At 38.8% G+C, this 24,667-nt stretch overlaps 1 protein-coding gene across 2 annotated transcripts; it reads left to right on the top strand.

Moving 5' to 3' along the window:
- Window positions 1-827: 827 nt before the first annotated feature.
- cdca7a (cell division cycle associated 7a) lies at window positions 828-24,666 on the top strand. 2 transcript variants are annotated; one of them, XM_080198979.1, is made up of 10 exons: window positions 828-878; window positions 8,885-9,007; window positions 9,108-9,233; window positions 9,859-10,119; window positions 11,058-11,135; window positions 12,411-12,596; window positions 14,615-14,755; window positions 21,449-21,598; window positions 22,094-22,230; window positions 22,310-24,666. In XM_080198979.1, exons 2-10 carry the CDS (start codon window positions 8,945-8,947, stop codon window positions 22,338-22,340), a joined length of 1,173 nt encoding a protein of 390 aa, XP_080055105.1. In that variant the 5' UTR covers window positions 828-878; window positions 8,885-8,944; the 3' UTR covers window positions 22,341-24,666. The 2 variants fall into 2 exon arrangements, with proteins under 2 accessions (XP_080055105.1, XP_080055104.1); XM_080198978.1 differs by lacking the exon at window positions 828-878 and adding an exon at window positions 4,404-4,512 and having other exon boundaries at window positions 22,310-24,665.
- Window position 24,667: the final 1 nt, after the last annotated feature.

Below are 24,667 nucleotides of genomic sequence, written 5' to 3'. Positions count from 1 at the left end.
AATCCTCTCTCCACTCACGTTGTCTGTACCTTTAAGACTTGATCACCTGTAAAGACTTGCATTCCAACCATTATTTTGTAAATTGAGTTTGTGTCTTTATATGCCCTGTTGTGAATAGAACTCCCACTTACCTGATGAAGGAGCAATGCTCCAAAAGCTAGTGGCCTTTGTTACCAAATAAACCTGTTGGACTTTAACCTGGTGTTGTGAGACTTCTTACAATAATCCAAAGACCAGGGCTAATGCTCTGGGGACCTGGGTTTGAATCCCACCATAGCAGATGACGGAATTTGTCAATAAAAATCTGGAATTAAAAATATAGTGATGACTGATACATTGTCAAGTGTCATAAAAGCCCATTTGGTTCACTGATGTCCTTTAGGAAAGGAAATCTGTCATTTGCACCTAGTCTGGCCTACAAATGACTCTAGAACCACAGTTTAACTAACTGCCCTCTGAAATGGCCTGTATCTGATAAATGAATAAGAAGAACTTCCTGCACTCCCTTACTCCCACACATGCCCTGCTGCAAATTGGCTCCCTGGGCAACCCTGCCGTGCTTTTGTTTTTGTCAGGCCTGGCAGCCCTCCAATCACTCAACACTGCTGGTGTTCACTGTTCCTCCAATCAGGTATTCTTTCTCTCTCTCATTCCTGCTGATAGGCTTGTGAGAAAGGAACAACCTGTGATTGACAGTCTTGAATTTCAATACGCTTGGTCTGGAATGAAGCAGCTAAGACTGGATTCAAACCAGATTGGTACAGATTCTTGCAGAAAGGATTAATAGGCTTGTGGAGAAGAATTTCGTTGAAGTTGGCAGCGTGTGAGTCTATGATTGGAGAGGGATACATTAAACCTAGCAAAAAGACAGGGAAGTAGTAAGTAAGCGATCAAATAAAATAGGAATATTTGAGTCTCGAATTAGTGTACTAAGCTGTGTCTTTGTGAACTCAAGGTTATTGTTGCAACGGCCTTATACTGTGTGAGAAGAGGGTGCTGTTTAGTTCACAAGTGGACTCTGATTGATGGAGGCATTGCCAGAGTGAATGCACCAATGGATGACACCTAACCTCCTACCCTTACATATTTCCAATTATGTTGATGCAATATTTAAATCTGCAGCAGCATATAATAATTTCCTTGCATGTCTGGATGAACTCCATATTGTGCTCAAATTCACCTTTGCATTGGAGTAGTCAAATGGCCTCCAGCTTGATGCTGAAATAGGGTGTATCAAAGACACCTTACAGGCTAATGCCCACCCTGATTCGATAATTACATGTTGTGTATCATGTAAACTCAGGAATGGGCTTAAAGCTGTTATCTTCAGTCCTGGAAAGTGCCTAGTCTACCTCAGATTATCTTGGAATGGCAAGATACCTCAAAAATCTGAGGAATAAGTGGGTTTCCTTCAAGTGCTTTGGTTTCCTCCCACAGCCCAAAGACATGCTGGTTAGTTGCATTGAACATGCTAAATTCTCCCTCAGTGTACCTGAACAGACGCGGAGTTTGGCGGCTAGATTTTTACAGTAACTACATTGGGATGTTAACGTAAGCCTACTTGTGACACTAATAAATAAACTTTATTGTAGTTCTAGGAGCTGGGTGAAGAGAAAGCAGAAAATGGGTGGGACAGAGTTGAAGGTCCTGTCAACCGCAGTGTGAAGAAAAAAAATGAAGTGTCAGGAGCACCGTGGTGGTAGCATCATCAAAACAGATGTGACAGAGAAATTGGGAGAATGGAATGGAGTTCTTGCAGGAAGCATGGTGCGAGGAAGCATAGTTGAGGTAACTGTGGGAATCAGTAGGCATATAATGAATATCTGTGGAAAGCAGAAATGGAGACAGAGAATTGAAAAAGAGAAATGTCAGACATGGTGGCATTCCCTGTCCTTGTCTGGAACTGGAAAAATACATTAATGTTGCTTATGTACTATAAAAACAGTTGAAGGGGAGCCTGAGTAGGTTGGAATATTTTGGAGCTGGCCATTTGCTTGGTTAACTTTGTTTCTTGTTTATCATTTGGGTTAGCGACTTGTGGCCTTTTTCTAGGTGAGGATTTTTTTATATATCTCACATTTCGTTATCCTATCTCCAATGTTACTATCCTCTGAGACTTTTGTACTTATCCAAACCTGCCCTCGCATTGCAAAATCTCCCAAAATGCCAGGAGGCATCAATCTCCCAGTGATCAAAATAAAACATTCTGGGATATTTTAAACTGCAATGTCAATGGTGAAGGGAGCAGGCATGCAGACAGGACTTGGCAGCTCTTTTTTTCTCTCATCTGTGTTTGTTTGGTTTGTGCCATTTATTAATGCAGATAATACATGAATGGAGCCTGCAGCTAGGCCATTGATGCTTAAGGAGTTCACAATTGCAGCCCACTAAAATGTTCAGACAGTCCTTGGACTTTGGTTGGACACAGATGCTTCGCTTCCAAAGGGAAAATGGAACATTATAGTGGTGTGGTAAAGCAGGAAATGACACCAATATGGTCATTGATGTGCTGGAAAGACAATTTTCAGTTTCCTGGTTCTAACTGCCTCGTTACTATAGACATCAAATCCTCCTATCTCCATCCCCCATCAGCAGGGTCCAAGAACTCTGCTTCTTCCTGAATCTGAGGCCTGAACAATCCCTGTTCACCATCACTTTCCTCTGCTTAGCTGAATTTGTTCTCGCACTCAACAATTATTCCTCTAACTTGTACGTCCCAATATGGTCGTCCCAACATGGGGAGATTAAATGTGGGCTTTGCTTTGTGGGACATCTTTGCTCAGTCTGCAAGCATGACAAAGTCAAATGGACTCAAAATGTTAACTCCACAGATGCTGCTAGACCTGTTGAGTTTTTCCATAATTTTCTGTTTTGAATTCAAATTTCCAACATCTGCAGTATTTCATATAATGAATATCTATCGAAATGATCGGGTCAGTGTTGGGAATTTACCGGTAGGATCATCCTTTATTCAGGACAGCCCAAAACCAGCAGTGGCAGCTTATCCAGAATATTGTGCCATTTTCAGGTTAATTTCTTTAGGGAGTTATTTTGGGTACAATAGAGATACTCAAAGCAGCCATACATAAGTGACAGTTGGTGAGTTTAAGCTTCACAATTGACTTGTGGTCTGATTTCGACATGAAGTCTAAAACCAATGTTGGAGTTTATTCAAGAGGTTTGGGTTGGAACCTCCACTGCTAAAATGGTAAATATTGCAAGGGTTCCCAGACCTCTTTGCACTATGCCACTGGGTTTACATGACATCACTTCCACCAATGTCTCCTGGAATATGTCCAGTCAGAGTGATTCTTATCCACATCTCTTGCCCAATTTCCTTCACTTTGTCATTGACAGCCACACTTTCAGCTGCATTATGCCTGGGCCTTAAACTTCATAGTCTCTCTAGAATCATAGTGCAGAAGAGGCTATTTGGCCCATTTAGTCTGTACCAACTCTTTGATAGAATATGTTATCCAGACCCAATCCCTGTAATCCCACATATTTCCCATTGCTAATCCATCTAACCTGCACACTTTTGGATTGTGGGAGGAAACTGGAGGAAACACACGTGGGCATGGGGAGAACTTGCAAACTCCAGTCACCTGAGGCCGGAATTGAACCTGGGTCCTTAGCACTGATGATGTAGAGATGCTTACTGTCCTTGGCACTGCATGGTGACAGCAGTGCTAACCTCTGTGCCACCATGCTGTCCTTCTTGCCACTCCTTAAAACTTAAATTTTGTGACCAGGTTTTCTGTCACTTGTTCTTAATGTCTTTTTTGTGGTTTTCTGTCAGGTTCTGTTTGATAACACCCTTTGAGACTTTAGTAAAGCACTATATAAAGTTTTACCCATGCATTATGTAAATATCGGTTTCAGTACCAGGTACTGGAAAGTGTGTGTTCGGTAACGCAAGAAACAGTTCGTATATAAAAAAACAAATTGCAGCCAAGTGAAGTTGAACATTTACTTGGCAGGTTGGGTTTTTGAATTGAATCCAGATGTAGAAAGTTTTTAAGAATGACTTTCGCCGTCTTTGTATTGTGCTGAAAGACGGTCTTTCTCCTTACTAGTGCAAAGAAAAATGTTGTATACGAGATACATTGAATGAATAAAAATCTCTTGGTGTTTGTAGAAGTTTTGCACGCTGTGTAATGTAGCACTACGGGCCATTGACTGCAGTACGGCTGATTCAGTGCAGCGCTGCAGACCGGGTCGGTCAGGCGGACTCGGGCCATTGAGTGCAAGGCGGGTGGGATGGGTAACTCTTAGTACTGCAGAGCCGGCCAGGCCATTCCGCTGAGCTGCCAGCGGGCGGGATCTCCGCGCGTTTTGCACCTGGCGGGATCCGACAGCGCGCGAAACTGGAACGGCGGCTCCGCCTCTGGGGGCACTGACAGCTCGGCAGTCAGTTCACATCCTGCAGTAGTGCCGCCGCTAAACTGTCTTGCTGTTGCTACAAACACAGACTTGTGGAAATTAAACACCATGGAGACATTATCCGATAAGGTAAAGCCCGGGTTTTTCACATAAAGATTAGAGTTAACCCTAACGTAGCGGAGTTTTGCTGAAGTGTGCTTTTCCTGCACTTGCATTAATTTTTGCTGCTCTATCTGTGCGGGGGTGGGGGAATGTTAAGTTTTTTTCACTCGAGTTATTGGTGCTTTAATTATTAAACTTTAAATACTGCGATAGGTCTTTCCCTAAAGATTTTAAGCGCCACAAAAAAACTTATGTTGCCGCTGTTAGTTATGCATTGTTGCCCAATGTGACGTCTGGAGCGAGCAGTAACTTTAAAAAAAAATACACATGGTGACTTTAATTTTTTTTCCCTCAAGTCAGTCCGATTTTTACTTTGAAAATCTCTGCTGGTCTTTGGAGCCGGCTTTAAACAGCGCGCGTCCACGTGACCGCACTGGGCGCGGGAAAACCGGGGATGATTGACGGGGGGGCGGATGGGGCGCGAGGTGTTGGGCTCGTGGGTGGGCGGTTGAAGGGAACGCGAGCCGGGGGGGTGGCAGTGGTCCCCATTCGGCTCGGGAAGAGCGGCTGTGACCATCGTCTTCTGAACATCCCGCTGTCCGGCCAGGGGCTGCGGCCACTGTCCAACACTGCCCCTGTCACCCGGCCCAATATGTCCTCCTCTGGAGAAGGCTCGTCTTCACGGTTTTGTTTGAACAAACCTTTGCTTCGGGACATGTTACTGAGCCTGATGTTATAGAAAAGCAAGTTGTTGCACCCGCGAGGGTTTAGTAATGTGATTAGCACAGGTAACCAACCGTACACACTGTAAATAGCTGAAAATTTGCCCTCTAGTTTTGTCCCTCCACGCTCGGAGGAAGGTTCGAGTAGAAATATAATGTTTTAACTATTAAAGGACAACTACTCCATTTATATTTTGTGCAAAACATTTTTGCTTATCTATGTTTAAGTATTGATAAGGGCGATGGAGAGGTTAGTTACTGATGGTCACAAATGAAACCTACATTTAGTTCCAGATTATTCAGTCCTTAGGAAAATTAACTGCAATCAACTAAATGTTAGAACATTGGAATGCAATCCTAATGAAGTTGTGCCGAGGCTGTACACTATGTTGATTGGAGCACTATTAGTGTACATATGGCATTTACCACAATACAGTATTTGCCACAATGTGAAAATGGATATGTGCAAGCTTCGAGAAGAGCAGCAAAAATTATTCCAAGTTGATGGGGTTTGAATGCAGCGATAACGAAAAGGATAATCTCCAACGTTTGGAGAAAAGGCTTTAAAGGGAGACCTCTTTAGTGTGATATTAAATCAGGAAGATCTAGTAAATCCTGAATGTTATGTTAAAATAAGGCAACATAACCACAGATTCTAATAAACAAGGAAAAAAAGACCAGAAGGAATAATTTCTCAAAGGGTGACATAAATCTAAAATAAACTGTCACAACAGACTTTTGGGTGTTTAAGTGCAAAATTAGATATAGGCTGAGAAAATAAGAATAGGACAACTTCAGTGCACTGAAATGGCTTTTTCTGCTGTTAAGTTTAAAATAGTGACAAACGCAGCGTGGCACACAAAATGATGTTAAGAAGCTAAATGAAAAATTGACAGAACTCATGACTGGAACTCTCAAATAGAGTCCAGTTTGAAAACATGCTCTAACTTATTAGTGAAGACCATTTTCAGTGCATTGTCCTTTCCATGTTGTTTTACTACAGTAGCTGGAATGACTTCTTGTTCAATTTCCAATCAGTAAAAGTCAGGCAGTCATCCCAACCAAATAACAAATTGTTGAATTGATACTTGACTATTTTGTCTATAAAGAAATGGGCAGTATTGTTTTGTGTATCAATACTTTTGTATTTTTGAATGCTTTCTATTGTAGGTAGGAATGCCTATAGTGTGATCTATGTTTCACCTTCTAAATCAATAGTTCAAGCACACTGCCTGCTTAACTATTTGATTTGTTGTTGTGGGACAAATGATTGTAACCACATCTCAACTAACAAAGGAGAAATGAAATAATGATGACATTCAAAGACACAATTTTGTATTGTTAATTTGCATAACGTGATGTTTAATTAAGTGCTTGCAAATTTGCTTTTAAATTCCTATTAAGACAGGGCCACTAATGACATTTTTGTACCACTAGTGCGATATGTATCAATTGCTTGTATTACATTTTGTGATTGGGCAGTAAATTAATATCAGTATGTGAACAAATGTCACAAGTGCTTAATGAAATTACTAAATTATTGTTGAATGTGTTCATTATGTCACTTATTTCTTACATTGGAGTAGTGAATGTATTTTAATAAAATTCATTTCTAAGTGCTTAAAATTGAAAGAACCAAAAATGGTGGAGGTGCTGCAACACTACTGTCATTTTCTAAAAAGGAGTCTACATCGGAAATTGAGTTTGAACTTTTGAATTCAGTATCCTTTAATGAAATTAATTTTACTCCCATTATTGTCCCCTAGATCAGACTACTTAAACTAGATTTGCTTTTTAAATATTGTGCATGTCCCATCCAGTAATAATGTCTTGTGCATTATGATTCAGCCACTCCTTACCCACTTGGAGCTATATCATTTCTTGGAAGAGGCAAAAAAAAAGTGTCAGATAAAGATGTGGGTGGAGGAGGAGTCTGGAATTTTCCTTTCTGACCCTTTATGGTGATCTAAACAAATCCAGGAGAACACGTTGATTGTGTATTTACAGGATACCTGCCTCATGTTCAACACGACCACTGGTTCAGCTATCTGAAGTATGCAGTGATTAAGCATTCATTTCAGGAGAGGGCAACTAGTTCCCACACCTCTACTATCTATTGAGAGGGGTGTGTTGGGAACAAAATAATATAGAAATTTACATTGAGGAATTAATGATTTTGACATTAGGAATTGAACAGTTGAGAATAATTTTGATTGCTTAAACTAATGTCATTGGTCAGGATTCATCTGTTAAAAATTCATCCCGTGCTGTTGTCTCTGTACTATCCACATCATAAGGTTTAAATAAATATTGGCATCAAAAGTTGCTTGTTTCTAAATGCCTGTGCGTGTAATGTTTGTTAGGTGCTCCAAACTTCACTAAATATTATTTTTAGTCGATTGGAATAGCAGTTTGTACTTTTGACTGTGTCTTAAGGGCGTTACCTAAGTCCTAATAATAAGTCCTTTCATTTCAGTAGGTTTGTTATCTTATCTTCAAGAGTGCTTTGATATTTCTTTTACAGGTAGCTGCCAAGGTTTCTTTGCACTGTTCTAAATAAAATTTAGTGCTCAATCACTCTATAGATTTGATTGATTTATATGTGCATGGAAAGTATGAACATAGTATTTATGAATGCATTTGTAAACTTGTAATCATTTAACAAAAATACAAGCTGAAGCTTTAAATCTTAACTTGAGACTTTATGTCAGGAGAGCATGGCTTCCTTTGTGGTGAAAGAAAAAGTGTTCCATATTTCCAGATAAGTTGTGTTGATGAAACCTGGTAATGATCTGAAAGGCCTAGTGGCATTACCATTTCAAATGTGAAAGCCCAGTGGGGCACCACAAATGAATTTTTTCATTGCTTGTGGAGAATCTTGAAAAGATTTGCAGGCTGTCATGTCTGTTGGAAACTGTGCAGCCACGTCTAGGTCAGGGTGCAAATACAGCCTGTCTGTGACCTTTTATCTCTGATTTGTTCAATTCTTACCTTGGGGCATCTGTCAGCTGCACTCATTTTAAGAGGACAGTTGGATTATTTGCAACCTTTACATTTAAGAAGTTAATTAATGATTGTATATAATTGATAGCATTGTATCTGAAACTGAGAACTTTATACCATGCAATTCATGTTTAAACTACATGCTGCCAGTATTGTAAGCAAAAAAAACTAGTGGTTCATAAATCGTTACGAAAAATCTACACAGTGTGTTGCGGGGGTTGCATATATGACTAAAATTTTAATAAACTTATATTTTGTATGAAATTTGTAATTGTACAGAAACGCACTTTGAAGTTCCATTTGATTTGCTTTCAGCTCACGTTACTATCGCAGATCAGCTGCTCTTTTCCTGGTTGTGAATGTTCCAGCTGGTATTGAAGATTTCTGTATGCAACAAAAACTTTTATCTGTCTACTTTGGTTACTCAAACCAACCTAAACATGCAATTTGAATATCGAATAAGCACAACTGATGATAAATATCTACAAATCTCAAAGCCTGTCTGCAAAGCTAGAATAAATTGGCTGTGCATTCCATTTACATAGTACAAAGCAGATTCAGAGTACGACCACGTGTTATGCAAAGTGAATTCCTTGCAACTCATATCATTAAAACCTGACACTAAAGAAATTATTTAAAAGGTATTCAAGATTGTATTTTTTTTTATCTTGCAGCAGATAGACCTTTCTGGAAAGGAAGAATTTAAAGACTTCAGAAACGTGGCATTGGTTCCCATGGAAACATCATCATCAGATGATAGCTGTGATAGTTTTGCTTCAGACAATTTTACGAACAGAGTAAGTGTAATTTAAGATTGTGAATGCAAAAGAAGTCGACTACAATTACCTTTAATATGATAGTTTGCTATGATATAACAAGTTTTCTATTTCTTCTCAGAAAGCTAAATTCAGAGCAGAGATCCTGACAGAAGAACTGGCTCAGATTTTTAATGAGGATTCTGACAACGACGAATCATTTGATGGTTTTTCTGAAAGTGACCTTAAAGATGTGATGGAAGCAATGGTATATACTAAGCATTGAAACTTGATTAAACATAAAATGCACAACTTGTCATTTATTTAAGTATGGTAATTCTTGCAGCAATTTCTCGTTTCAGTTTTTTATTAAGTTGATGTTGGTAGAACAGCAAAATCGGTATTCAAAATCCTCAGTCAACAACTCAAATTTCTGCCAAGCCTTCTCATCTTTCAGTTGGAAATGTTATACTGTATGATTTGATGAAAGTGAGGCAGTGAATGTTACCAATTATCTTTTTGTATTGTCATCTATAGACTTGTGTTCAAACTTAACTGAATGATTCCTTTGGGTTTGTGAGCTGTCTCTTGACTTGGGCTGAGAGCAAATTTTTTAAAATTATGAAATTAAAGTATATCTTTAGCAGCATCTGAATATTTGTAGTGGTTTGTTTGACTTGGAATTTGCATTGTTCACACTTTGCACAATGTTGTAGTCTTTCACATTCTAATAGCATAGAATATTTTTTGAAGTATTGTGTCAAATTCGTTAATTATTTTCTCATTTAATTACAATTTACTTTTTGGAATGCAATTGTTGGATAAGTGTTCAAACCAAATACTACACAACTTGTTTTAAGGAAATGTAATATTTTAATTATTTGTTTTATAAGAGTGTTGAATCATCTGAATCAGAAGAGGAAATGACTTATGAGGTTGATGAAAAAGCTGGAAAGAATCGCAAAACACGGAGCAAACGATCCTTTCCATTGCGTGTGGCTTTTAGATTTCCATCTCGAAGAAACAAAAATGTACCAATACCAGACACTTGTATTAAGGAGTCAGCTTCTGAATCTGATTCTGACCTGGATGAACCACGAGGAAGAAGCTTCCTAGAGAAGAGAGCTCTAAATGTTAAAGAAAATAAAGCTATGGTAAATATTGCATGTCTTTCTACTACACATCACTTTGCATATTTGTGCAGCAGTGTCAGGGCTTGTGCTAGCTTCATATCAAACCTTGTGAATGACATTTGTGTTGCACGTAAAAAAATTCACACCAGACCCAGTGCCTGCTGTAGTTTTTAAAATGACCCCAACTAATTTGATGGAGGTGAAGGGATAAATTTGGCTACCCTTGAAGCTGGTGAATGATGTGGGAGATTTTGATCGGGGGAGAGGGGGGGTGGTGGTGGGGAGAGGTGGTTGTGGAGGGGAAATGTGATTGAATGGCTAAATTATTACGCCTGGTAACATGTTATTTTGTTACTCAGCTCCAGTTGTATTTAACCTAGTCTATGTCTTTAAGTTTAACGTATTCCAATCTAAACTAAAATCTAATTGTAACCAGACGTTAGGTTTATGGAGCCAAGGCGGGTTAGAATCAAACAAACTAGCCAAGATTTAATTGAATTGTAGAACAGATTTGAGGGGCTGAATGACCCTACTCATCTTCATTTCATACATCTCTGAGCCAAATTTGAGTTAGCAGAGAGAAGACTGGATGAGAAAAGAAAATTCAAAATATTGAAAATACACTGGGAGAATTGGAAAGAATGGAGACAGAGAGAAAAATAAACCCCTTTTAAGTATTAGATGTTTACTAATAAATCCAATAAGCAATATAGCGAGTGGTTATAATGGATAACTTGTTCCTATAATGAGCAGCTAAGCTGCGTAGCATAGATAAAATTAGGGGGAAGCTGGATTAATGAACGAAAGAGAAAGTATTAGAGGATACGCTGATAGATGATTATAGAGGGAAGAGGATCAGTGCTAAAAATTCATGTAACACAGAAGTCCATTGTAAAGTCCTCAAAGTTATAAATGTCCTAATTTAACATTTTATTTGTATCTTGATGCTTTTATTCAAGCTGGCCAAACTGATAGCAGAACTGAAGACTGTTCCAGGACTTTTTCCACGCAGACTTTCTGTTCAAGGAACACCATCAGTAAGTAGGCAGCAGGATGGGTTTGCAATATATTCAAAAACTTGTTTCGAAATGATAACGGTTCTTGTATTTAAGAATTCACCAAAATGTAATCAATTACTTATGAAGCACTGTAAACAGCAGTTGTTGGGCTTGATCTGTCAAATTAGTTGAAATGTTTTTGTATGTTAGTCATGGAGTCATAGACATTAGATGTCATGATTTTTAAAATTTGAATTGTTGAATATTCACTGTGAATTTGTAGAGTTACATTGCAGGTGCAGCAGGTGGTCAGGAAGGCGAATGGGATGCTGGCCTTCATAGCGAGGGGGATTGAATATAAAAGTAGGGAGGTCTTGCTGCGGCTGTATAGGGCATTGGTGAGGCCGCAGCTGGAGTACTGTGTGCAGTTTTGGTCGCCGTACTTACGCAAGGATATTTTGGCCTTGGAGGGAGTGCAGAGGAGGTTTACTAGGCTGATACCGGAGTTGAGGGGGTTGAGCTATGAGGAGAGGCTGAATAAACTAGGCTTGTACTCGTTAGAGTTTAGAAGAATGAGGGGAGATCTCATTGAGACATATAAGATGATGAATGGGATGGATAGGATAGAGGTGGAGAGACTCTTCCCGCTCAGAAAGGACAGTAGGACTAGGGGGCACAGCCTCAAGATAAAGGGGGGGCGCGGTTTAGAACGGAGTTGAGGAGGAACTTCTTCACTCAAAGGGTGGTGAATCTGTGGAATTCTCTGCCCGTTGAGGTGGTGGAGGCTGCCTCGCTAAATATTTTTAAGACGTGGGTTGATGGGTTTTTGATAAGCAAGGGGATTAAGGGTTATGGGGAGAGGGCGGGAATGTGGAACTGAGCCACGACAGGTCAGCCATGATCTTATTGAACGGCGGGGCAGCCTCGAAAGGCTAGATGGCCTACTCCTGCTCCTATTTCTTATGTTCTTATGTTCTCACTGTGAACAAAGTACCTCACAAGAAATGTCTCATTAAATAGTCCAACAAATGATATAAATATGTTGCAAAAGATTGTTGTACAATGTATAGTAGACTGAATTTTGAAATGGAACATCAAACCTTATATTGGATGTGAGCAGAAATAATTAAAACATTATGGAGGGGTAATTAATGGTTAAAATTAATTAGCATAATTAAGGTTATATTTTAAATTGCAGAAATAAAGAATGGGGTAGGTTATTTAAAGATTTGTGTGGCTACCTGAATCTTGATAGACTTGTGCATAATATTTTGCAGATAAATTGTAAAATTTCCTGTGAATTGTATTTTTCAGAAACCAAAACGTCCACCAAGAAATGCATTCACAGAAAATGCTTCTAGACAAAATCCTGAGCGTGGTACTCGACCTCATACTCGGTCAAGATCCTTGATTGATGGTCCTCCTTCTCCATCATTTGAGCAAGAAGATAATGTCAGCTTTATGAGGAAAAGAAAGTTTCTAGATAATGACTTCTCTGAGGTAGAGTCATTAAGTCATTTGTACTGCTATTAACAACACCTTTCATGCTGCACTGACTTTGCCAGCTTAATCTGCATTTCTGGTGGTCACTTGTAAAGCCTAATAACCTCTACAGTTAAAGACTTTTATGTTCATAAAAATTATAGAGATCTATTTCAGTAGTGTCTGCACTGACTGCAATTAAACACTTGGGAATACATGCCTCATTAAGAAATCTTGAAACATTGAAAGTCAATATATTTTGTTTTGAAGCTTTATGGAGCACTTGACATTACAGGTTAGCAAGCAGAATAAAAGCAGGTATGATGAAACAGCTCGTCTTCAGTGTTAACGTATCCTTTACTCATTATACTAACTTGTACAAATTAAAAACAATAGTTGTGCAGATGTTTCATTACATCAGGAAGTTACGTTTTTCATATCCTAAACTGAGATTAATTTATTGTCTTTGGACAAATTCCAGATGTAAGCAATCTCTCTACCTCATTCAATTCCAAGATGAATTTACAGTTCCAAAAAGCAGCCTAGTTCCACCTCTATAATGTTGATCTGCGGCTACAACTCATCTATGCCTTTGTCTGTTCTAGACTTTATTATTCCAGTGCTTTGCTGGCTGTTATGCCATCTACCAAAAAACTTGCTGTCTATATTAATGTCTGCAGCAACTCATTCTCATCCGTCCTTTTGTGGTCTTGCTGACTTAACATCTGAGATTAAAATTATCATTCTTTTGTTTAAATATGTTTACTTAAGACCTTATGAATCATAGAATCCTACACTGTAGAAGGGGGCCATTCGACACAAGCTGACCACAAGCCCACCCAGGTCCTATCCCCATAACCCCCATGCATTTACCCTAGCTAGTCTCCCTGACACGAAGGGGCAATGTAGCATGGCCAACCCACCTAACCTGCACATCTTTGGACTTTGGGAGGAAACCAGAGCACCTGGAGGAAACCCACACAGGAAGGATGTGCAAACTCCACACAGACAGTGACCCAAGCTGGGAATCGAACCCAGTTCCCTGACACTGAGGCAGCAGTGTTAGCCAATGTGCTGCCCCAGTGAACTCTCGGCTCCGTCGTACTTTGGCTTCTTGAGCATTCCTGTAAACTTTAAAGCTGGCACTGAAGACTAGTTATGACGTGCACTTTCAAATGCCACTGAATTTCTTTTAGTTGGGATTGCCTTGCCTGGGTCCTATTCTATGTTAATGTGCCAAAGAGTTGCTGTGCCACTTGAATTATTAGATATTTTAAAAGGGAAAAACATGACAATTATAGCAGTGTCTTCCTTCATTTGGATAATTGTCTGGGTTAAAACATTGCATTGTAGTTTGCAACCAGCATAATCAGAAGATAGTTTAGGATCTGCTTATTTGGCCTAAAAACTGTAACATTGTGTCATCCAACCTGAGTGTTTTGTTTTTTTTAACTTCACTATTTGGGAAGACTACACTAGTGCACTGCATCCAATATTACTATTGTCAAATGCGTCTGATATTTAAGTTCTAATAAAGCAGCAAAAAAAAATGATACTACATGCATGAGGAAGAACAGCATATTTTCTCACAAGTAACAAAGGGTAAACTACTTTGATTATCATCTCAACAATGTACCTTGACACAATTCTTGAAAGAAAAGCCTTAAGTATTAATGTAGACTTTGCAATTTTTACATCAGCCATCATTACAGCATTTCCTAGGCAGTTAGGGATGAATAATGGGGAATTGGGTTCAAACTGGCCAAATGCAGCAGGTTTACCATGGACCTATGTTGCTCGTGTAATGCTGAGATGTTCATATAATCCCCAACTGCCTGTCTGTGGCTGAATGACCATTGCATTCTTATCACTGTTGTAGCATATACTGAACACCTCATCTATTAATTTTAATCAGTTTTCAGCTGTTGCATTAGGAGACTCAGTGTTTAATATTGTTTATAGGTGCCTTTGGATTGCTGAAACAAGTTTGTGATTTGTATATTGAGTTTGTGACTCTTCTGTCCCCACCATCACAGGGTGAAATGCCTCTTCGCAGGAGAAGCCGACCCAGCATATTTACCATCCCACATGTGGTACGACCAGTTGAGGACATCACACAGGAGGAGTTGGAAAATATTTCTTGTTCAGCTAAAGAGAAAGTTTACAATAGAACCACAGTAAGTATTTGAAAAAAAATTTACATCCAAAAGTCTAGGTAACTTATTAATGTTAAGCTTTCCAGTGCAGAGCTTGCTCATATATTGCTGAAAAGGGGCATATTGCTGAAGCTTCTTATTTGCCCTCATTTGGCATCCTTGCACTTGCATAATTTCAAAAGATCACTGCAGTTTATACTAATGGAAAAAAGGTGCTAATTGGTTGGCAAGTCAACTGTGGCAGAGGTATTGCCATTAAGAAAGCAACGGGGAACTATAGGCTCCTTAAGCTCCTGGGCAAACTTGTAAATGGACCAAAGGCCACCACCTTTGGAGCCGAAAATCTCTGGTCTATATCAATTATCCTGGAAAGGGCAAATTTAACAACAAGTAAGCATTTTTGTTCTATTATACAGTTGCAACACAAGTATTGAGATGATTCTCCCATTTTGCTTGCTGCCTTTGTAGCACAGTGGGCTGGGAGACTCTAGCGGAGGCTGTTTCATGGGCTTCTTCCTGGCGCCATGGTCTCCGCAAGTTTTCTGGTGCCATCACCTCCGCATCAGAAATTGGCACGGAGCTGTATAAAGTATGTTGATCACGATTAGCATCTCATTAGCGGGAGTAGGAATGTAAGGTCTGGGCCTATTGGCCTCTGTCTCTCTCCTCTCCCCCCCCCCCCCCCCCCACCACCCCACGGCCAGGTTCATTGTAGCATGGTTTACTATAGCTCCCCACTTGCAGAGAGCTAGCAGCCCAAACCCCCCTCCAGAGGGTCAGGAGGAGGTGGTCGCATGGCTGGCCAACAATCGAGAGTCATGATGTGGAGATGCCTGGACTGGGGTAAACACAGTAAGAAGTCTCACAGCACCAGGTTAAAGTCCAACCTGTTTATTTGATAGTAAACCCACAAGCTTTCGGAAACGCTGTTTTGAAACAGCTTGTGGGTTTACCAACACTCGGGAGGCCAGCAGACAGGCGCTGCTGCATATGTGTCAATCAGAGTGTTGACAGATCGGCCATACGCGCAGTGGCCTGCTCAGTGCTATACTAAGAGCTCCTCCAGCGGGGACGGACCCCATCCATTGGTTTCTGGAGTGAATCATGCTAGTGTACTCTGCAATGCACTGACTGTGGGAGATTCATTTTGCAACTCCTGCTGAAAAAAATGTGATTTACTCCAGGTTTTACATGAATTCAACATTTAGAATTTTTGGGGGGAGAATCCCACCCATTATTTTCTACCAGCACGATGCTGCCATCAGTCCAAAGACATTCTATCTACTCAACAATTAAGTAATGTGTATGAATTTTGGTGCTGGTGTGATGCCAGATATGCAGGCCATACATTCTAGTCATTGGTGATTGAATCAAACAACATATCTCTTTAGTTCTTAATGGGTAGAGTACAGGCTGTACTCAACCAGCATACACTTGCAAAACTCAAAGCAAAGTGTCTAGTGTTATATGATTATACAATTGAGCAGCACGTGCTGAACAATCCTTAGTGTGTTAATAGCTATACCAAGAACAAACTTGGTAGAATCAATTGAGGTTGTAACATGGTTAATTTGTGCTTGCTAGAAGTAACTTGTATTCATTTGTTCTAAAATGTTCTCTGCAATCAAAGGGAACCTGTTCATACCTTGTCTTTTTTTTGAATTACCCATTGTTTTCTCCATGGCAATGCCTTAGCCAGTCAGTGTCAACCTGCTAACCGATCACTTATTTTCTCCTGCAGTATAAATAGTGATCTTTTGAAATTTGAGATTCTTGTGTTTGTCCTGACAAGTGCAAGATGAAAAGCTTCAGTAACAAGCCTGTCACTTGAGTGCCAAGCTTTGCCTTCCTTTCATATGTGTAAAATGCACTCATGAGTGCCATTGTTTGTGAGACAGAAGTTATACTATTCCTGTAGAGCAACTGGGGGGAATGATGTATCTGAGAATATATGCAGCAGGGGAGGAGCTGCAGCATGGGAAGGAGCTGCAACAGGAGTCTTACATGGATTCATGTCAAAAATATTTTGACTAATTCTTAAAATATTTTTACTGGTCATTTCAATTGAAACGATTGAATATATTCTACTGACATACAATATAGGTGCACAAGTAGGTCATTTGGCCCCTTGAGTCTGCTACGTCATTCAGTAAGATCATGGCTATTTGCGTTTTGAATTCCACATTCCCATTTAGCCTCAATAACCTTTAATTTCCCTACTTAATAAAAACCTACCTACCTTTGCCTTAAAAATGTTCAACTACCCTGCCAACACTGCCTTCTAAAGTCACACAATCTTCAGAGAAAAAAATTCCCCTAACCTGCTTTCTAAAAAGATAACCCCTAACTTTAAAACAATTCTCCCACAACAGGAAACATCCTTTCCACCTTCACCTTGCCAAGACCATTCAGGTTCTTTTTAACTTCAATCAAATCCACCAAACCATTACTCTCCTAAATTCCAGTGGAAACATGTCCAGCATTTCTTCATATGACAACCTGCATATTCAAGGTATCAATCTCGTAAAAACCCCTTCTGAACTGCTTTCAATACATTTGCATCCTTCCTTGAATAAGACCAAAACTGCACACAGTATTCAAGACCTGGTCTCACCAATGCCTCATGTAACTGAAGCATAATATCTTTTTACGTTCAATTCCTCTTGTAAAAGGATAGCATTTGTATAGTTCCAATATTGCAGTCCATTTCTAGTTGTCATAGAGCTTTGCAAATGATGTGTTGATGCCAATCAATCAAGTGAAGGGTGGGGTAAGGAATCAATGTTGATGTGTGTCACAAAAATATGATTTTCTCCAGATGCATGTACAGATACTGCTAAGTATCTTTTTCTTTTAGCATTTACATTTGATAGTTTTGTTTTAGGGGTTTTTAAGAGTGGGATGAATGAAAAGTGCAAAATGGGACAGCATCCTGGGCTCATTCTTCACACTAGGCTTGAAGCTAGTGTGGGATTGCCATTGGTAATGGTCATCAGCTAAGCAGATATGTGGCTTGCACTAAATGATGCACAGAGAATAAAAACTTGCTGGAAGACCCAGGGGAATACACAAAGTTGGGAACAGAATGCAAGGCAAAGTTAATGCTGTTGAACAGGAGCAGATCTGTGCGAGGAAACATTTTTTTGATATGGTATTTCTGGGTATATTTTGCCTTGTGTTTTGTTTATGAATTGTTTAATTCACCACATTTTCTCTAGCGGTATATCGTAAGGTAGTTGAAGAATCAATTTGTTATAGCACAGGAGGAGGCCGGTCAGCCCATTGTGTCTGCACAAGCTCTTTGCAAGGGCAACTGCCTATTCTGGCCTTTTTTTTGGACCCCAGAAAGTTTGCTCTCTAGATAATTTTTGAATGCCTTGATTGAATCTACCTCCACCACTTTCTCAGACAGTGTAATTCAATACTAACCATTGTCTAGGCAAAAAAAAGCTTTTCTTCATGTCATTGTTGCTTCTTTTGCAAGTCTCAAATCAGTATCCTCTGATTCTCGATCCTTCCATCAACGTATTTATTGTGTACAAATCCCTCATGATATTGAACATCCCTATCATTTTCTCTGAGAACAATCCCAGTATCTCTCAAACAGAAAATGCTGGGAAATCTCAGCAGGTCTGACAGCATCTGTGGGGCGAGAATAGAGCCAATGTTGTCCGACCTGCAGAGATTTCCAGCATTTTTTGTTTTCCAAATTCTAGCACCTGCAGTATTTTGCTTTTATCCCAGCATCTCTCTTCTGTCCATATAACTTAAGTTCCTTAGCTCTGAAATTATTCCCGTGAATTTTTTTTGCACCTTTTCTAATGCCTTCATCATGTGGGTGACACAGAAGTGGATGCAGTTCTCTAGTTGAGACTGTAGTAGTGCTTTATGTAAGATGATCATAACTTCTTTGTTCTATTATGTTTGTTTATAAATCCCAGGATCCCATTTGCTTTCTAAACCAATTTCTCAATCTGGCCATTTATATGCATAAACCCCTTAGTCTCTCTGCTACTGCAGTTCCTTTAAAATTGTACTTTTTATTTTATATTGCCACTCCTCTTCCTTTTTACCAAAACGAATCATTTCACATTTCAATGGATTGCATTTCACCTGCTTCTGCCTCCACTCCATCAGCCCTCCATGCCCTTTTTGAAGCTTGAAACTATCCTAATTTTTCAGAATATTTCTAAGTTTTGTGTCATCTGCTAATTTTGACATCGTGCCCAAGTTTAGGGCATGAATATGGATCAAGAAAAGCAACAGGCATAGTACCGACTTCTGGGAAATCCCACTATATACCCTCCTCCAATCTTAAGAACAACCAATCACCTCTACTCTGTTTCCTGTCACTGAGACAATTTTGTATCCACATTGCCACTGTCCTTTTTATTCTGAGTGCTAATTGCTCACAAGTCTGTTTATGTGGCACATTATTGAATGCTTTTTGGAAATCCATGTACAGCACTTCAGTTACATTACCTCCATTCACTCTTATCTCATCAAAAAACTCCAGCAGCTTTGGTAAACATGATTTGTTTTTAATTCCAAGCTTAATTCACATTTGTCCAGTTGGCTGTTAAAACAATTTTGTCCTGAGTTATTTCTAAAAGCTTCCCAATACTAAGTTTAAACTGACATGTAGGTTGCAATTCTCTGACCTTGCCCACATCTGGCATTCTCCGGTCCTGCTGCTGTGAACGGATATTAAGCTGAATGTCAAATTCTCCGTTCTCACTGGAAGCAAGGTGTGCAATACTGGAGAATTTTGGCTGTAGTTCCTGGGTTTATTCTTGCACCCTTTTAGAAAAATTCTCCAGTCCTGTGGCATCATTCTGTCACCAAGATGGATTGGAAAATTATGGCCAGTGTCTCTGCAATTTCAACCCTTTCTTCCATCATATCTTTGGATGCATCTCATTTGGCCCTGACTTTTAGTATACCAGCCTTTCTGATACTTGCTCTTTAATAATACTTAGCCCATCAAATGTCTTCATCTATCTCCTCTTCCAGAATGAAGAGGGTAGCATAATCTTCCTTGGCAAAGTATTCATTTGGTACCTCAATCAGAATATACACACAACACAATTTCATTATGATAAAAATCAAGGTGAGGAACTAGCATGAGAAATGAACCATTTTCTACTAGAGTTACTTCATCAGCATTAAGTTCCATGGTTTAGGTACGGTCAAGAGATAAATGATCTGTTTTATTGGTAGTAGTTTGGTTGAATGATGAGTGTTGGTGTTCAAATGGTGCCCTGGAATCTTTGTCCACATGAGCCTTTTAGTAAATTCATAACTTTTTGATGACTCCAAAACTCTGTTCTTAAACTGTGTTCTAAAGTCATAACCATAGGCAGCGTTTGGGTTTCTCACCAACGGTCATTGTGAGATTGCCAAATTGTAGTAATAACGCCATGGTGCCAGATTTGCTGTATTAATAGTGCTGCGGACCCTGATGCGCTGTAGTAATGCTGTGGACCCAGATCCACACTGAGGTTTTTAAAAATCGTTCTCAACATTTTGCCATGTTCTTATTATCAGTTTCTAGTTGCCCTGTGAAGGTGGTGGGTTTTCTTAATTACTGCAATCAGTGTGATGGTTCTTCCTCAAATGTTTTTTAAAATTATTTGTTCATGGGATGTGAACATCCCTTATTACCCTTGACGTTGATGGTGAGCCGCTGCCTTGAACTGCTGTAGTCTTTGTGTAAGTATACCTACAGTACTATTAGGGAGGGGGTTCCAGAATATTGGATTATTTCCAAACATGATTAGAAGGAAATGATCAGGTTATAGACTGCTCAAACCTATTTCACCAAATACCCTTTTAAAGCATGCTGGGAGAGACTGCTTTTATATCGTTAGTATGGGTTGCACTAATACTGTGGTTTCACAAGATGCAAGGACAGTTTCTTTCACTTCCTATATACATGGTTCATTACAGTGCTGCTAATTTATCTTGCACTGCCTGTGCACATTCTGTGAATTATTTTAAACTGATTTTTTTAATGCTGTGAGATTTTAAATCACAGAAAGAAATCTGAAACTAACTGCAGTTGCATACCAGCTTATTATGCTTTTTCAACATGGAAAACATTATTTAAAAAAGCCTTTTTACTAATTCAGAAGAAAAATATTTCCCCCCAATCTATTCAGCTCATTTCCCTTGCCTTGTTTTTCAATGTTACTTAAGCAATCCAGAGTTGCAAAACTATATATATTTGAGAAGGAGAAATTGTGAATTGGGGTGGTAAGGATTAACCTCCATTAAGCAGTACTAGTAAAGAAGAAGCAAAACAGAGGGGCTGTATATAATATCTTCTGCATTTATTGTTGGGGGTAGTGGAGTCTGATCCTAAAATTTGAGATTATCCATATTAATCAAGTACACCAAGGAAATGTGCAAAGTAAGCTGCCAAAAAGGTGTCTGTAAAAAGGAAAGTGCTGTATTAATAGTGCTGCGGACCCTGATGCGCTGTAGTAATGCCGTGGACCCAGATCCACACTGAGGTTTTTAAAAATCGTTCTCAACGTTTTGCCATGTTCTTATTATCAGTTTCATTTTCAATTCCAGTCATTTTCCCATTTATAACTATTAGCATTTCACTGTGCTTTACCATTATTAAATGTAATTTTAGGGGATGCTTTACTTTAAATCCATGTTTTTCTGTTGGCACCTTCAATTTTACATTTTTATTTGTCCTTGCAGGGTTCCACTTGCCACCAATGCCGTCAAAAGACTATTGATACAAAAACAAATTGTCGAAACCCAGAATGTATAGGAGTCCGAGGACAGTTCTGTGGTCCGTGTCTTCGCAACCGCTATGGTGAATGTGTTAGAACTGCTTTATTGGATCCTGTGAGTACTGAGTTTTTATTTTGTCTAATATAGCATTCCCCTCTTTATTGATCTGATTGGCTTTAAAATTGTATCTGGGAAGCTTCTCTTTTTTTTCCCCGCTAGCTATTTGTTCGGATTGTTTCAGGTTGAAAGTTACTATGTTTGTTCAGAAGGTGGTAATGGAAAAGCATTTGTTTCACATGTAATTAACTCGAATTTAATAATCTTCGTATGTAAATCAGTCTTGTGCAATTATTTGTTTCCCAAAATGTTCCTGTAATTAGAAACAAATATTAAGCACTTTATCATATGAGCAACCAATTATGGTGTGCGTCACTACGAAAGGCAATTTCTTATGACATACTTGATCACATTTTTCTGGACAAAAGTAGAACATTTTGGAGTGTAGAACCTTTGACATGTCTGGTTGGGAAGGTGTCCCCCATGTATTGCTGTTTAGAAAATTTAACAACAAAGGTTTCAGGCTCATGATTTTCTTTCCTCCTCTGTCAGAACTGGCATTGTCCACCTTGTAGAGGAATCTGCAATTGTAGCTTCTGTCGACAACGTGAAGGTCGCTGTGCTACAGGTGTTCTTGTTTACTTGGCCAAATATCATGGATATGACAATGTTCATGCTTACTTGAATAGGTAAGGCTTTTTTGTGTTTTGCTTATATGAATTTTTTTAATGTAGTGTTTTTAAGTAAAAATCTGAATTATTGTTTCAGCCTGAAAAAAAAACTTGAAATGGAAGACTAATGAGCAGGAGTGAACCGAATGAGCCAGCTTCATGGAAACAAATCAAATCTTTCAATAAATTTACTTCATAGCACTTACAATCCATACCTTTAACAATTTTTGCTAAATATAATGCGATAGATTTGCAGAAATGTACTTGAACAATATTTTGCATAGTGAACTTACTTGCATTGTTTGTTGCAGTAATCACAGGTTAACTAGGAGCCTGCTGGGTGGGGTGGGGAGGTGGTGACATTTTTTTTGCACATGCTCCTATAGACATTGTTTTAGGCCATTGACATGAGCAAAACCATTTGCACACTAGCATGCTTATGACAGCAAGTAAATCCCTCAGTCCACTATCATTTATTCTTTTGCATAATGGTCTTGTTCTATAATATTGCCCAATTTTAAATATCCAGCTGCTCACTTGTAAGTGTCAAATCCCCTTGTATTTAAGTCAAAACCAATTGCTCAATACATGCTGGGTCCAAAATATAACTCTAGAGAATGACTTCTACTCTTTAAAATTCTACAGCTGAATTTTAAAAATACTCATTAATTTTAATAGCTTTTACCTATGTTCTGTTAATAAATCTGAACTTTAAATACAAATCTAGTTTTGCATCCAGTCATAAATCTATTTACTTCAGCTTTGCATTTGTGCATCTTCCGTCAAGATTATATTGCTGCAGAACTTCAAATAATGTAGACGTGTACAATAAATTTCATATAGGACAATCACTTTAACCACACCAACATTCCACTTTCTCAGGGTACAAGCACTTAACCACACCAATGCAAAGTGGAAGTCAAATTTTTGCAACTCAACACCCCCACCCCTACTGTGTTTGCATTGTGTGAGGGATTTACATCATAAAATACACTCTAGTTGAAGCCATACGAAATTGAGCAAATTTGCATCTAAAAGGTACTTGAATGTCTGGGAAGGAGGGAGAAGTATTTGGTTTTTTGCATTTTATTGTTATGTTTTGCCACTTGTAGTATGTTAGGATTGGTATTAGGTGTGCTAATGTCGGCTGTCTGCAATATAAAAGATGAATTTAAGCAGAAGCCATACATTCGATCGGAGTAAATCATGACGTATTCACATACATTGTTGCCAGGTTGTTGCAGTTATTTTATGTGAGTGGTAGACAGCATTGAAATTTTTTAATGTTCTGAATGTATTTTTAATAAAAACTTTTTTATTTTTGAATACAATTCTGCTGAATTGTTATGAATAATCTTGCTGGCAACGATGTATTATTTTTTGTGACTCTCTTGTAACTTGCACTCCTTGATGTTGAATATTGTCAACTATTGCTTATGATTGGTGCAAGCCAGTTGTGACAGTTACCATAGGAAGAAATGCACTATGCACTGAAATTAAAATCCTTCAATTCAATTGGAGGTATATTCATAATATTTTGTTTACAAGTGCCTGGAATTTCTCCTTGATCTCCCAATCAAAGATTGTTTGAAGCATCGTTATTTACTCAGGGTTCCTATGATATTACAGTAGCTAGTTGAGAATTGAAATAATTTTTAGTGATTAGAACAAAATTTCTTGAGCAGCTTGTGATTGCCTGTTTATAATGGCATTTTGCAGAAGAAAAATTGACAGTTGATCAGGCCCGCAGAGCTGTCTTGTTCTCTGAAGCTGCCTGAAGGAGTATTAACATCGCAAATGCATACATCCAGCACAGATTATAACATTTTAGATATAAAAAAAATTCCCTGAAATTGGCTAAATGTATATCAGAGAAAACTACAGACAAATGGATGCATACATGATTGTTGCTGCAAGAACAGATAGCAAATTAAAACATACAGCAAAATACAGTAAAATAAATGCTACTTCAGGCTATTGATTTTAAAATTACTCCCAGCTTTTACCATATGGGAATTTCCTGAAACCTGTATTGTCAAAAGCTGTTCACTATAAATTAGTTGGTCTTTTTTTGTTAGCTAGCTAAAGGAGGCTAGATTGAGCACAGGAGCAGTTGAGCATAGAAGCTGCTTCTAAGATGTGCACAGGGAAGCTTGTATACGCCATTACTGCAATAGCAGGCAAAAAGAAAGCTCTATACCTGTCACTATAGTTGCCCACACTCGAATTACACCTGTGCATCTTTGTGGTGGAAGCAGAGCTAAGGTTGTCTTTAAATCTCTCAGTTCCACCACAGAGGATTATCATCTTGTGAATGTGTTACTGTCTATCAAAAAACATTCTACAGTTGACAGTAGTTGTGAAGTTAAGATACTGATGAAGAATGTAGTTGGCTTATAGAAGATCGGACCTAGCTCTGGTTTCAAGAACAAAAACCCAGCTGCAACACTCAGCA

The sequence above is a fragment of the Carcharhinus amblyrhynchos genome, chromosome 11 (assembly GCF_965287045.1).
Source record: "Carcharhinus amblyrhynchos chromosome 11, sCarAmb.v2.hapA, whole genome shotgun sequence".
NCBI lineage: Eukaryota > Metazoa > Chordata > Chondrichthyes > Carcharhiniformes > Carcharhinidae > Carcharhinus > Carcharhinus amblyrhynchos.
The sequence above is the reverse complement of the archived record's forward strand: the minus strand, read 5'-3'. Positions and strand labels throughout refer to the sequence as shown.